Source organism: Penicillium cataractarum (assembly GCF_028827025.1).
Source record: "Penicillium cataractarum strain IBT 29864 chromosome Unknown utg000007l, whole genome shotgun sequence".
Lineage (NCBI taxonomy): Eukaryota > Fungi > Ascomycota > Eurotiomycetes > Eurotiales > Aspergillaceae > Penicillium > Penicillium cataractarum.
This window is the reverse complement of record NW_026622743.1, coordinates 1,784,497-1,797,950: the sequence shown is the minus strand read 5'-3', so window position 1 is coordinate 1,797,950 and position 13,454 is coordinate 1,784,497. Positions and strand designations below refer to the sequence as shown.

General features: G+C 53.5%; 2 protein-coding genes across 2 annotated transcripts; both read right to left on the bottom strand.

Annotated features, from left to right (window-relative positions):
- Positions 1–238: 238 nt before the first annotated feature.
- Positions 239–4,105, bottom strand: N7496_008281 (uncharacterized protein; the record flags this gene model as incomplete). The annotated part of the gene is made up of 2 exons (XM_056701200.1): positions 239–3,120; positions 3,184–4,105. 2 exons carry the CDS (start codon positions 4,103–4,105, stop codon positions 239–241), a joined length of 3,804 nt encoding a protein of 1,267 aa, XP_056553263.1.
- A 1,209-nt stretch (positions 4,106–5,314) lies between these two features.
- On the bottom strand, positions 5,315–8,947 carry N7496_008280 (uncharacterized protein; the record flags this gene model as incomplete). Its single annotated transcript, XM_056701199.1, has 1 exon — positions 5,315–8,947. One exon carries the CDS (start codon positions 8,945–8,947, stop codon positions 5,315–5,317), a length of 3,633 nt encoding a protein of 1,210 aa, XP_056553262.1.
- Between the last annotated feature and the right edge of the window lie 4,507 nt (positions 8,948–13,454).

The window sequence follows — 13,454 nt, the reverse complement described above, 5'->3', positions numbered from 1 at the left end:
ACCACTGGAAAAAGAAAAGATTTATGTTTTAGAATTTGAATTTCATTATTCATGGCCGTGGTTCCTATTGTACACTTTGTGTGAACCAGGCCGAATCTCGTATTCTCGTCTCTCGTATTCTCATGTTCATCATTATGGCACGGTGAATGGTGTATTCACTGTGCATGTCCTCGTCTCTCGAATACTCTTTCTTCTCATTCTCGATACTCATACAAAGATCGGAGCATGCCATGCAGATTCAGGAGGCATTGCTCGCAAGGGGAGGGCCGGAGCCATTGGAAGACGCACGGCAACGGGGTCTCAGGGCCGACTTGTTTGGGAAATCATATCCAGTCCAAACCCGGTCGACGATTGGGGGGAGCACACCCTCATTTTGATCAGTGGTGTGTTCAGTTGGTTCCGTCGTGGCGAATTCCCGATACAGCAGTTCGGCAAAGGCCACAGGAGGGACCTTGCAGCTGTCAACGCGGAGAGAGATACGCAGTGCATGCAGACGACGTGACTCGCGCTCCTCTAGGACCTCCTTGAGCAGCTCGGTGCTTAGATTGCCGCAAGCTTTCATGATGTCAAGGGTAGCCAGGAAGACCCGGTATGGGAGGGTGATCAGCATGGCGGAAGGAACCAGGATGCCTTGGTCGGTAGGACGCAGGTCGGCGAAGGAAGGGAAATTGCCGAATCGGATCTCCTCCAGGCGTGGGTTGGATAGCATGGATCCCGGGAGGGTGTGTAGAGCAGGCGGGACGCGGCTCGGGGTGTAGTGAGCCTGGGCACGTCGGTACAGTTCGAAGCCCGGCTTGACCGCTGCGGTGATGAAATGCAGGGCGGCATTCTGAGCTCGTTGCGCCTGAACATAGTGGAAGTCGTGGAAATGATCGAGTCCAGCGATGGGAGTGCCATTGCCATTGCCGTGGCCAGCGGAGAGAGAGGACGCGCGCGAGTTGGCGGGACTGATTGGGGAGAAGGGCACATCGGGGCAGGTCACCATGTAAGTGACGGGGGTCATGGCAAAGCTGAGGATGAACTCGGCAGTCTCCCAGGAAATGCGACTGATGGCCATGTCGATGCCTCGCTCGGTAATCTCGCGGCGTGCAAGGAACGCGCCAGCGGCAGCGTAGCAAAGGGCGAAATCAACCATGGCACGCTCAATGGAGAAGGAGTAGGTTCCTGTGCCGTTGTCGTCGGGAAGACCCAGTCCCTGCAGAGTGGACTTGCGAAGGGTCTCGTTGTTGACGAGGGGGGTTCCGTACAGGACCTGAAGGGCCATGGTGAAGGCGTGCGAGCACGAGAATGAGATTCCGGTGAAAGCACGAATATGGTTGACACCACCATCACGGTGTCTCTTGGCGGCCATCACATCGCACAAAAAGGGGCTCCCAGCAATAATCGCCTTGTGGAGATTATAGATGATGGGAGGATGGGACGGGTCGGGGCTCAGCAGGAGCTGGATGTCGGCGAACACAGGGTTGCCAAACAGCGCCTTGATATGGTCAGTCTGGAAAGCCAGTGGGCCAGTGGCCTCAGGCTGGCGGGACTGTTCACGGGCATCGGCAGGCATAGTCTGGCAACCCTGGTTGCGAGTCTCCGGGGCGTCCTCAGCCGACATTGATGGGCCTTTCTCCTCGGGGTCGTTGCTGGCGGCGGTCGATGGCTTGCGGCTGGTAGTCCGCGAAGCCTCTTTCGACTCGCTGGAAGCCAGAACGGAGGAGCTCAGGTTCTTTGACTTGGCGTCAAAGTACAGGCTGGGGGACTTCAAGTCCTCCGGAGTCAAGAACTCGCCGGGATGAGCCTGGCGCAAACTCATCATCTGTGAGTTGTTGGCCGGGGTTGTCTCCTGAATGGTGGACGCATCCAGGGTTGTGTCGGTGTTTGTCGTGGATGAGACGACAGCGGGCTCGTTTGGTGCCTGGGTAGAGGTAGACGAAGCCCGGGACGACTGTCGGTCAACGACAAACAGCGATTCCACCGACTCAACGATGGGCTCACTGACAGGCTCACCCAAGCTCGAGGACTTGGTACTCGGCGACATCTTTGACGTGCGATATGCTTCGAATAGCGAAGCAACCGCAGGTGCAAGCTCCCGGCCGGCGGCAGGCGGGGGCGGGGCGGCGACAAACCTATCGGTATTGCGTGGGAAATTGTTATCTGACGCATACCAGCAGTGTGCTGGGCCATGGAGGCAGCAGCAGCTGCAACGGGGGTTGCCATTGTGGTGGCAGCAGGCTGGGTAGAACCCACACATCGGTCCATCTCGAGCAGGACCCACAACGACGCCAGACCAGGGATTTTGGTACCCAGTCCGGTGACCACCGTCGTGCGAGTACTGAGCTGGCACCGATTGACCTTGCATTGGCCACTGAGTCCAGCTGTTCTCACTCTGGTCCACAGAGTGAGGGAACACATCACCAACACGGGGAGCAGCAGCGAGGAAGGCAGCTCTCTTCTCCTCCTCGGCAGCTTGATGAGCCAGCGTACGCTGGCGCCACTCCTCCGTGTCGATGACGCACGGGCCGACATACTCCTGGTTTGGAGTGAACGACTCACCCGTGGCCTCGTCACCGTCAACGACGGTGGGAGATGGGCCCTCCGAGGCTTTGGGAGAACCATCCTCACCGGTGGTAACACCGGTAGGGTTCTCCACCTCAGAGGTGGCCCCCACGTGAGAGACTCTCGGCTCCTGGGCAGACGTAGCCGACGCCGTGAGCTGGGCATCCAAAGACACCCGGGGGATGTTGTCACCGGCCTTATCGGCCTGAATCTTCCCCTTCTTCTTGGGCGGGGCCTCGGGGACGGCCGGCGCCGAAGAAACAACATGCATGCCCTCAGAGGGCAGAGGCGAGGGGCAAGGCGAGGGGGAGGACGAACGCACGACGTCGATGTCCGACCCGATGATGGTTTCGGCAATGCTAGTAGGCGTAGCATCGCCGGGGGAGCCCCTGGCGGGCTCGGGATTGTTGGAAGCACGCAGAGCCATCCTCTTTAGCTTTCTCTGGCGCATCCTTCGGCGCCCTGGCTTGTTCTTGTGGATGCGGCTTCGAACCCTTTTCTTGGGTTCTTCTGGGGCTTCGACGGCGTCGGTGTCTCCGACGTCGACGGAGGGGGAAGGGGAAGGGGAAGTACAACCTGTAGTGAGGGTAGTTAGCTCGTGTAATGATTGAGTGTAGTCATCGCTTGATATCAACTTACTCTGCTTGGAGGGGTTGACAGCGGCCTCGGCAGACTCGTTGATCATCCCTTGGAGTGACTCGTTGACCATGGACTTGAGGGACTTATCAAGAGGCCAGTCGTTGGGCTCCTTGACCATCCAGTCGATAGCTTGCTGAGTCTCAGAGTCGAGGTCACCTTCGAAGAGCAAGTCTAGTTCCCGGTCATAGCGAGATCCAACAGACTCCAGTTCCTCAACAGCGGACTCGGTAGGTCCCTCGAGAGCGAGAGCTCGGAGACGATCCGCACCAAGGGTGTTGGTGATGTGATCCACCGTTTTCTTGGTCAACTGATACAGTTTCTCAGAAAGGTCTGGGTGGAGGGGGTATGGCGGAGGTGGACTGTCAGGAGACTGAGTGGAGTGAGGGGCAGGCTGTTTCTGGGGAACAGATTGTTCGAGAGAATGAGAGTGGGGATGCTGAGGGTGGTCTTGAATGAGTAACTGCTGTTGACGCTGCAGATAGCCTTGAGAAGCAGTTTGGTTTTGGGGACCACTGTATTCGAGATGATAAGAATGGGGATGGTGGGGGTGGTCTTGAGCGCGTAGCTGTTGTTGACCCTGCAGAGTGTCTTGATATCGAGGAGGGTCTGGAAAGCTCTGATAAGCGTGATGATCTTGTTGATGGAAATGAGCTTGGTGGCCAGGTTCCGATGAAAGATCAGGGTGCCAGGCAGAACGAACAAGACGACGAGGGGGAACAGCTGGTGCAGTAGGAGGGGAAGAAGAGACAGTAGGCGAAGCAGGTTCAGTATCGTATGCAGGTGGGGGAACAGGAAGGTGACCCAAGCCCCAAGCGTCTCTGTATTCTTGAGGCAGGTCGGTGGTCCAGTGCGGGCCTTTGTTGATTTCGTTGATGAAGGCATCTCCCTCCACAGGAGCGATTCGTGAGGGTGCTGGAGCCATCGCGAATCGAGGGTTCGAACCGGGGATGGCGCAGCTTTTTTTTTCAAAGATAAAGAGGTCTTCGATCTGGGATGTGTGAATGTAGAGAAGAAAAGGGTTGTAGGAGCGAGTGCGTGGAAGGATGAGAGGAGGAGGAAACAAAAGAAGACAGTAGCTCCGAGTTTAAATGCGTCCCAGCCAGGGCTCCGACCAGCCGCAAACTCCTGCCTTAATTACGCGGGTCTTGAAGGCAAACGCAAGCTATATTGGGGAAGGGGAATATGAGGCAACGAGATAGTCAGCGGCCAAATCAGGCGAGTACACGTTCAACACGACAACATAGCTTTCCCAGGCAACGAGAAACGAGCGAGATTTACACAATAACTGTTTATATGAGAGTATATCTAAAACATTAGTTTATGTAGCAAGTTATAAGTCATTTCTCGGAGCCTACAAATGCGTTTTATAGACGAATAATTCTCAAAGCGCTCGCATCCATGGTGATAAACGATTTCAACCAGATACAAGACCATAGCCAAGCAATATTAGTACAATGTAAGCATGAGATAACCTCAAAGTCATTATATATCCAAATCAAAGCAATTGCTACCAAAAATCTCATCAATGCTTTGAAAATGCGTGATCATTTTTATACTTGACATTGGTTTTTCAGGGGTTATAGTTGCACGTGACCACCACGTGGCAACCTTATTTTGACCCCTTTGGTTTGGGGATAGCGGGAGATTTAATTCGCACGCACAAATCTGTACGCACACGCATGTGAAGTATGGACGTATTGCCAAGAATTATTACGTTGTAGACACGAGAAAAGTAGTTAAAAGCCCAGAAGATGCTCTATTTCAAACGTAGAAATCCTTCAAGTAATATGGATAAATTTTTGCACAATTGTACGGCTATATTGGTTACACCGCTAGAAAATATGGATCAAAAGAACAGAAGTCGAAGATAAGGAAATAGTTAGACACGAAATGGCAAAGTGGATGATGACAGGTAGATAGTAGACGCTCAAGAAATGCACCAGGTGGTATATAGTCGTGAAGAGTTCAGAGGAAAAGTAAAACAAGAAAAGTATCCAGAACGAGGGGATATCGGCCCGGGAAGGACGATAGAAAGAATGAGAAGGATGGAATATGCGATAATGTACCAAGACAAAGACGCAGAATAGTGGAAATCACAAACAAGAGAATGGGAGACAAAGGCCGGCTTGTTCTAGAACATGCCACCATCCACGGGGATTGCAGGAGGTGGGTATTGGGGAACAGCAGGGGCTGGGCTGACCATGGAGTCCCCACGGGCTCTGCCATGAAGGTTGCCACCTTCGCTAGAGGTCTTGCGTAGACGGTTGCGGGAGCGTGGGCGCTTCTCATCGTCAGGGAAGTAGCTCTGCTCATCAGAGATGCTGGGAGCTGGAGAAGATACCCGGGACTCGTGCTTGTCAGACTTGAAGGCGCTGAGAATGGTTTGGGTGCCGCGACGACGACGGGGGTTCATGGGTGGGAGGGGAGGTGGAGTGGCTCCCTGTTGTGAAGAGATGGATGCCATCGAGTTGCCCGTGGGAAGACCAACGAGGGGGACATTGGAGGTGGAAGACACCAAGGTCGGCTCGGAGATGAGCTTCTTGTTGACACTGCGTTTTTGGAGCAAGTTGCTTCCAGGCGCACGTTGAGGCAGAGCATGAGCGCTGCTGCCAGCAGAAGAAATGGTCGCAGTTGGAGACTGGTCCTCGTTCAGCGGAGGGGTGGCGTTGGCAGAGTATGCAGGAGCAGCGGGAGGGGCCCGAGGCGTAGCACCGATGATAGAGGGAGGGTGGGACTGTTGGTATGCGAACGGTCGTTCGTACTGGAAGTTGGGGGGCCCGGTCCCTGAACGGCTGGCGCTGCGGTATCTACCAGATGCGGCAGAGGAGGAACGATCGTACATGAGCGGCTCAACCTCCATGGAGGGGCGGGCTGAGCTAGAGACGGAGGGAGGCTCGAAGTTGTCAGGAACGACGAAATTGTCGTGAGCAATGACGGCACCCTCATCTACAGTCTGAAGATCATCACGCTCGCGGTAGCGAGTTCGGCTCTTGGACCGACCAGAGGCGTCGGAGCCGGAACGGGATCGGAAGGCATTGTGCGGGGAGGGGCCACGGCTGCGGCTAGATTCGCGAGAATCCTCATTGCTGTTGCGACCGATGGTAGGCATACGCGACCGGATTGATCGTTCGGATCCAACGTATGGAGAGCTGGAGTTGGAGTGACGACCAAGGTTGAAAGAGGGTCGTTCCTCCTCGCGCCAAGAATCCTCTGACACCAGGGCAGGAGTGGACCCGCTGTTATACCCATACATCTTGCTCTTGGCATCCTGCTGAGGGGGACCTTGCTTGCCGGGCTTGTGCTTCAAGAGAGAGAAGGCATTGCCCGCCTTGATCCCACCGAAATCAGGGGTCTGTCGACCGGGGGTCGGGCTACTGGAACGGCTTTCACTCTCAGCAACGCTGCGAAGTTTCTCCTGGACCTTGCGACGCCGCTCGGCCAGCTCCATAGCGAATTCTTCACGCTCCTTCTGTGTCTCGGTGCTTCCGTCCCGACGGTGGTGATAGGCCAGCTCGTCCCTCCAATTCGTGGAATGTGGGGCTGCGACGCCATGTCCAGGCAGTGCGCTAGCATCAGAGGAGTCTCCACTTGAGCGATTGGCGGTCACGTCGGAGGATTGATGGGACGGAGGCTTCGGGCTTGAGGGCTCGATTTGCATGTCAAGAGTCGAAGGCGTCTCGTCAGGGGTAAGTGCGGGAGTAGTTACCTCAGAGATAGGCTCGTCGGTAGCGAGGTTGTTTGCATTGGAGTCTTGGGGTGGTAGGCCCGGAGATGGTGGGGGGTAGATGGAGGACTGGTTGCTCACTTGGCGCAAGTGAGACTGGATGAAGCCGTTCAGACCGAATGTTGGTGAATCCGGTCGCTGAGGAGTGTTGCCATCTCCAAGCTGAGTCAAGGCATCGTTCTCCATGCTCTCGTCTTCCTCGATAGGCTTGAGGTCGCCTAGATCCGAGTATCTGACCTCTGGGAGGGTTTCCAGATGCTCGCCCGTGGGAGTGGGAGGCTTAGAGGCGGTGCTGGTATGTTGCAGCGGGTGACCAAAGTCGGTAGCCATGGTGGTCACGGACGAGACTTCGTACGAGCGACGGTCATCGTTCTCGTCGCCAGAGTCACTGGCGGTCGAGTTGGCATAGAAGGTTGTCATACCTGGGCGGCCGGGCGAGGCCTCCACGCTAGGTGCTTGGGAGTGATCAATGCCGTTGTGGGCGTCACTGCTGTAATGAGAAGAAGCAGACTCGGCTCGAGAACGATAGCTAGACTTGGAAAGACCGCGCGAGCGGCCAGCTGGCTCCTGCGGCGGAGCACGACGCGGGGAAGATGGACGCCGTGGGGGAGGAGTGTTGCGTCCCTGGTGCATCTGCAATTGGCGGCGCATAAACTGCTGTTCATCGAAGCCCGTGGCAGGCCGGTTGAAAAGACCCATCGCAGTGGCTTTTCCATGATCTTCAGGGTTGAGTGCCGCTGCTAGCAAGTTGTTACCATCCTCATTCTCGCTAGTTGGCGGGCTCAGGGGAGGTGCGACGCCGAAACTAGCTACAGTGGGCGAAATACGGTCTTTGGGAGCAGCCTCGGGAAGTGTGGGCTGCTTGGGTGAAGTCGCCGATGAGGGAGGGCTAGTGGACCGAGCCGTGGTAGCCGGTTCGGTAACATTCAGCTTCTGAAGGCGATCACGAAGGTTGGTGGCACTGCGCGAGAAGTTACGGTTCAAGGGAATCAGGTCCGGAGTACCCGCACGCTGGCGGCTCAGGCTTTCCAGGCGGCTCAAAGTCGAGGATTGTTGGTTCTGAGCGGTCTGTGTGAGCCCTTGCCCGTAGAGACGACGAGACCGAACGGAGCCATTCCGAGGTGTAGACATGGCGGATGGTGGGCGAGCGTCGACTGGGCATTCTGGAGCAGGCGCGGAGGCCGTTGACGTTTGAGAGACACTAGGCAGGGATTCGTCGATTGAAGTGGCAGCGGTGGAGGTACGAGCATTAGTAGTAGGCCCGGACGCTGTTGAAGAGTAGGTAGTGCGTTTTGTCGAGAAAGTCGAAGTCGCATCCTCTGATTCTTGCATCGCGGCCTCTTGGGCTGCCTCTGCTTGGGCTGCCTCCTCCGCAAGTCGCTGTTCTTCCTTCTCCTTGTGCCTCATCTTTTGGAAGGCAGACATATTAAGGTCATGCTCGTAGACAAACTTGCCCATACCGCGGGTGGGCTCCGTTGAGCTGGGCTCCGTCCCTGAAGGCGAGCGAACCGGAATGCGATAGACCTTTTGACGGCCACCAAAGAGGTTGTTTCCTTCTGCCCGACGAGCTCGGCTCATGATACTACCACTTTGCAAACGGTCATCATCGGTACCATATCCTGCTTCCATGCCAGATGCATAAGAGTCGGCTCGTCCCAGTGCAATTGATGGACGGCTGCCGTCGTTGGATGATACCTCATCGATGTCCGTCAACATACTAGGGTTGTGGCCGAAGAGATTCAATCGCGAGGCTCGCTTAGGGAACAGGACGCTATCGTCGCTGGCCTTTCCAATCATCGTATCTGGATCATCTTGTTCTCTCAACATGCTGAATCGAGCGGACAGCTTGGGCATGAGCAGACTCGTGCGGAAATCATCCGAGGAAGGGAGGGCGCCGGATAGGTCCAGTTGGAATTGTGCCTCCGCCGCATCCTTCTTCTTCGAGGGCTTCAAACTAAAGGGCGAGGTTGACGTCGATGGCCCATTCTCCAACTCATCCAAGGTCTCCTTGACCTTCTTGTTCTTGCGAAAGCGATGCATTATGAAATAAGAGTGACCGAGACTCTGCCGGCGATTAAAAGAGTGATTACCGGCCTAGATATGCTCGGAGCGAAGCGAATGACGAGGGAGGGGTACGAGTAAATGACTGCTAGGTTCAACGCAGGAATGTCAGTCTTCCTAGTCCTTTGTCTTTTCTCCCCGAATTGTACTCCTGTGACCGACTCACTGGGAATTCCTTAACCGGAGAGTGGAAAGAGCGGCATGGCCGTTTGGCGCAAGAGGGTGCGAATTTGGCGGGGGGAGCAATAGAGCGACGGATTGATTGCCTCCTGAAGTAGACGGAATGCGAGTAGCGTGTGTCAAGTAGTGTCCGCGATTCCAGGTATTCAGCGTACAGCAGGTCGAAAAGTAGTCGGGTCGCAGGGGATCAAACACCAATCAAGCGGCAATCGGGGGTTAGAGGCAAAATGGCTGGACTGATCACACGAGGAAAAAGAAATGGGGCCAATTGATTGGGAGGCGATTGGAAGTTGCAGTGTGTTTCTGGTCGAGAGTGCAATGGCGAGTAGAGTTGGGGATAAAAGAGAGACAGGGGAGCCGAAATATGACAGAACGAGAGACTAAGGAGAGGAGGAAGAAGAAGAAGGACCTCGTCGAAGAATGCGACGAGTACAGAAGATGGGAAAAGTACCCGGTTGAGGGTGTTAGCGCTGGCGTTGGCATAGATTACTTGACTTTCCGTTACGGGGCTAGAAACTGGACCACTGAAAAAAAAATTATTTAAGAAAAAAAAAGTAAAAACTAGAGACTAAAACAGACTAAATAAAATTAAAAATTAATAATAAGAAGGGGATCTGGATCCGGATCGCCTCGTCCAGGTGCCCACCGTTCAAAGTCGATCTCGGAAGTCGACGAGAATGATCATCTTAAGGATTCGGCCGTAATCAGTAGATTCTGTTTGTTTATATCACTTCCTGTCATCTGCAGTGCAAGCCCATGAGGTCCAACAAGGGGCTTCCCGAGAGGGCTTCCATGGGTTATGGCGGAGAGCTGTTAACGCTGTGCCAATTACTGGCCAGTACCATTCAATACCATTGGTTACCAGTCCTTAGGGGTAGCGAGATCGTACCTGGTAATTTAAGGACCACTGCCATTTGAGGAGGGAAATTGGGAATTGGCAGGAGAATAGGGCGTAATAAAGAGGGGCCAATTGAAACCTCCCTTGCAGCGTACTGCGTATTGCAGCGGTATTGGTATTATTCCTCGGATTCCACCTCAACACTGTCCCCTACTCCATACTCTTGTAACTTGTATACGAAGTATATACTCTGTACAATAGTACTCCATCCATCATATTGAAACAGCCATTATCAATTCCAGTCACTATCGCATCTCTCCTTTACCTCGCGTGCTGCGGCATGTGGATCTGGGGCTGAACCGCCACTTCAACGACTGTGGAGGATCCCAGTCGCGCTGCGACATGGGGGGAAAAGATGCGCCGCATGGCTGAGCTGGTCCATACCAACGCGGGGCTTAGAGTTGCGACGCGTTCTAACTGCCAAGTGTGTACCCATGTAGCGAATCGCGATAGCGACAACACCAATCCAAAAATCAACTCTCCGTGCAACCAAACAAGTTAGTCCATTGAATGACAAGGGTCCTATCCTGTTCTTAGCAGGCTAGCTCGTCTCTCGCCGGGAGTTCAAAGCCGGGCTCCCAACAGTTTAACTAAATAAATGAAAAAATCCGACTAGCCCTTCTAGTCGCCCTCCTTGGGCGTTCTAGTCGTTCCGGGAGTTTGGACACGGGACAGCCCCAGGGCTTTCCACGAACAGTGGACTACCGGACGATCTTTGATGCCCTGAATATTAAACGGGTGAAGGACCCAATTGTCTTGGCTGATGCTTCTGAGCTGCCTCCCTAGGCAATGTCCGATGTGTACCATACTTTCAAATCTGGTCGGCAATATCTCCATGAATCATGTCCTCCGCGTGAGACACGGAAGAACGAATGACGAATGACGAAAGCATAATTATATGATATCCCAGTGATAATCAAGATTTGATGTTGTTGTTCCTGGTATTAGCGACCGATAATGAGATCAAACTCCTTGCATGGGCGGGAAAGCCCGCAGCATGCGGGCAAGAACTCCTACCCTAACGAGGCACCACAATGCAATTATATCTCCAATTGCCGCGCTCGTGAAGAGAAGCCATGGCTTACGGCGACATGGCTTGCAGCTGGTCGTTGATAAAATTAGCCAATCCTGACGTATTTCTCCGATACTGCAGGGCCTCCTGCGTCGTGCAGCGCTTCTCCCACAGCTTCTCCAATAGTGGGAATCGATGGCATCCAGTTGTTCATCTGATCAAGCTATCAAAATGCAGTACCACCTCCATCCAATCCTGTCTCCACAGTAAACAAACCATAGTTCGGTTCTATGATCGCATTGCCTTTTACTTTTTAATTGCTGCCCCTCCGCGGATCTATAGCTCCGGTCAAAAGAAGCAGGAGTAGTCAGGTGAGCGCCAATCTATCTCATTGCCTCCCCACCCTGCAGCGACAATCATTAGTGCTAGAAATTTTTTGTGTAGATTTACTACTAGATTGAGATTACTATTGACTCCATAAGGCCGACGACAATTTGCATCATTGCTTGCCCAAATCCGGCTCTTCGGTCCAAGACTAGAGATTTTCTCTGTGGAACTATGAGATCATGGAAGAAAAAGCACAGATCATGGAGTCCAACAACACGAACGGCGCGACTCCCGAAATGGGAACGACTGGGGACAAACATTGCCTAGCGCAAATTAGTTTGGGTCGCGTTTTTGGGGGAGAAGGCTTGACAGCCGTTGCTGGGCCCGGTGTGGGCAAAGCTTTTTTGCTTTAGCGAGCGTCTGGACCATCTGCGGAGGACCTGCTCTCTTAGGTGTAGCTTTTGATAAGGGGCCCTCACAAAGGGTGAAAAATCGAGCTGTGGGCCCCAGAAATTGCTTCGCTTGGGTCCTGACTCTTGAGTATGAACAATTTCTTCAGTCCTCTCCATCTATCGACGAAGGATCCACTGGGCGGTCCTTTGCTGTTAATAATGACGCCTCAATTTTGTCTTAAGGCGGCTCTAAATGGGTATTGCCGAGGCAAATACTGTTAGAATGCATACATAGGGTCCAGCAGCAGCATGGCCCGAAATGGATATCTAGTATGCTGATCAACACTCGGATAAAGCGACATTCGCATCTCGGCCAGCGAAAAACTTTTCGGCAATCATGCTGTACAGGGTATTCTTCAACTAAGTTAATTTGATTAACTACTCAACTAAGTACAGATACCGAGAAAGTATGCGGAGGGGATTTCCGATAAATTAATTGCATGCCCACCATCTTGCAGAAGGGGGGGGCAGGCAGAGCTGTCCAGGCCAGAGGACCAACAGATCAAATTTGTCGAGGGGCCTTAGAACCTTTGAAAAAATACGGACCTACAAGAAACTGGAGAATACTGTACTTGCTAATACTTCATCCTGCTTAATTACAGGCTGGCGTTTTCCCCGATGGCGGCACCCTAAACCAGCAACGAAGTTCCCCGTCGCCGGAGATTGGCTGGGGGCCAAGTGGTGCCCCTGACTAGCCCCAAATGGGGTGGGCTTGGCTTCGTAATTTTGATGCCGCCCGAGAGGGGCATGGTATGGATCTTGTAAACTCTGGGCTGAATGGCAATGTTTGTGCTGAAGATGGGATCTATGAATGGCTGGCATCAGCCGATGGATGAAAGCCACATTTCCCCTCCATTCATGCATGCCACTTAATTGTTGCATCGCTTTCTGAATAGCACTTTAATCATCAGGAAATCACCTATTGTAGACAACAATAAATGTCCAAGCAAAGCGTAGCTGGCGTGTGGGGAAACAACCGGGACAGAGACTCCACTGGTAACTCAATAACGGGGGCCTGAAATCGAATTTCTGATTTCCCATCCTCCACCGGAGGCGCCCCTCCGTCTCCCCCGTCTTTCGTCGTGCGAAAGAGGCGCTGCCTGAGATTAAATTTCCGTGCAATTTTCGATCTATCAACCGGGGCTAACACACTAGAGCTAAGTGACTGCATTTTGCATTGATCATTTTGATCACCGGGACATTATCTGCATTGCATATACAAATATCTACTGTATGCTCCATAGACCGGCATATAACTATTCATTGATATTCCACATTGTGGAATAACGATGGAGCCGCAATCATCGTAAATACCCCCGATCGACTCGGAATCATGGACCCGATCGCATCCAAAGCACACAGGGTCACTGTAGAAACTCTCGGGCGACAATCCCGGGTTCGAGACGAGAAAGGAGGACACAAAGCACACGATCGCTACGGGCCAGATGCTTGAGCGCCGAAATTAGAGAAGAAAAGACCGGGTCTGTAATCTCGATAGCTGTGCTCCGCACCTTGGATGGCGAGGAGGGCAGACGGCCAGGCCCTGCGAATTTGCTGTTTCATCGACACGATAAAATTTTCTAGGGCTGATGCCGTCAGTGCGCCCGCCTTTCGTTT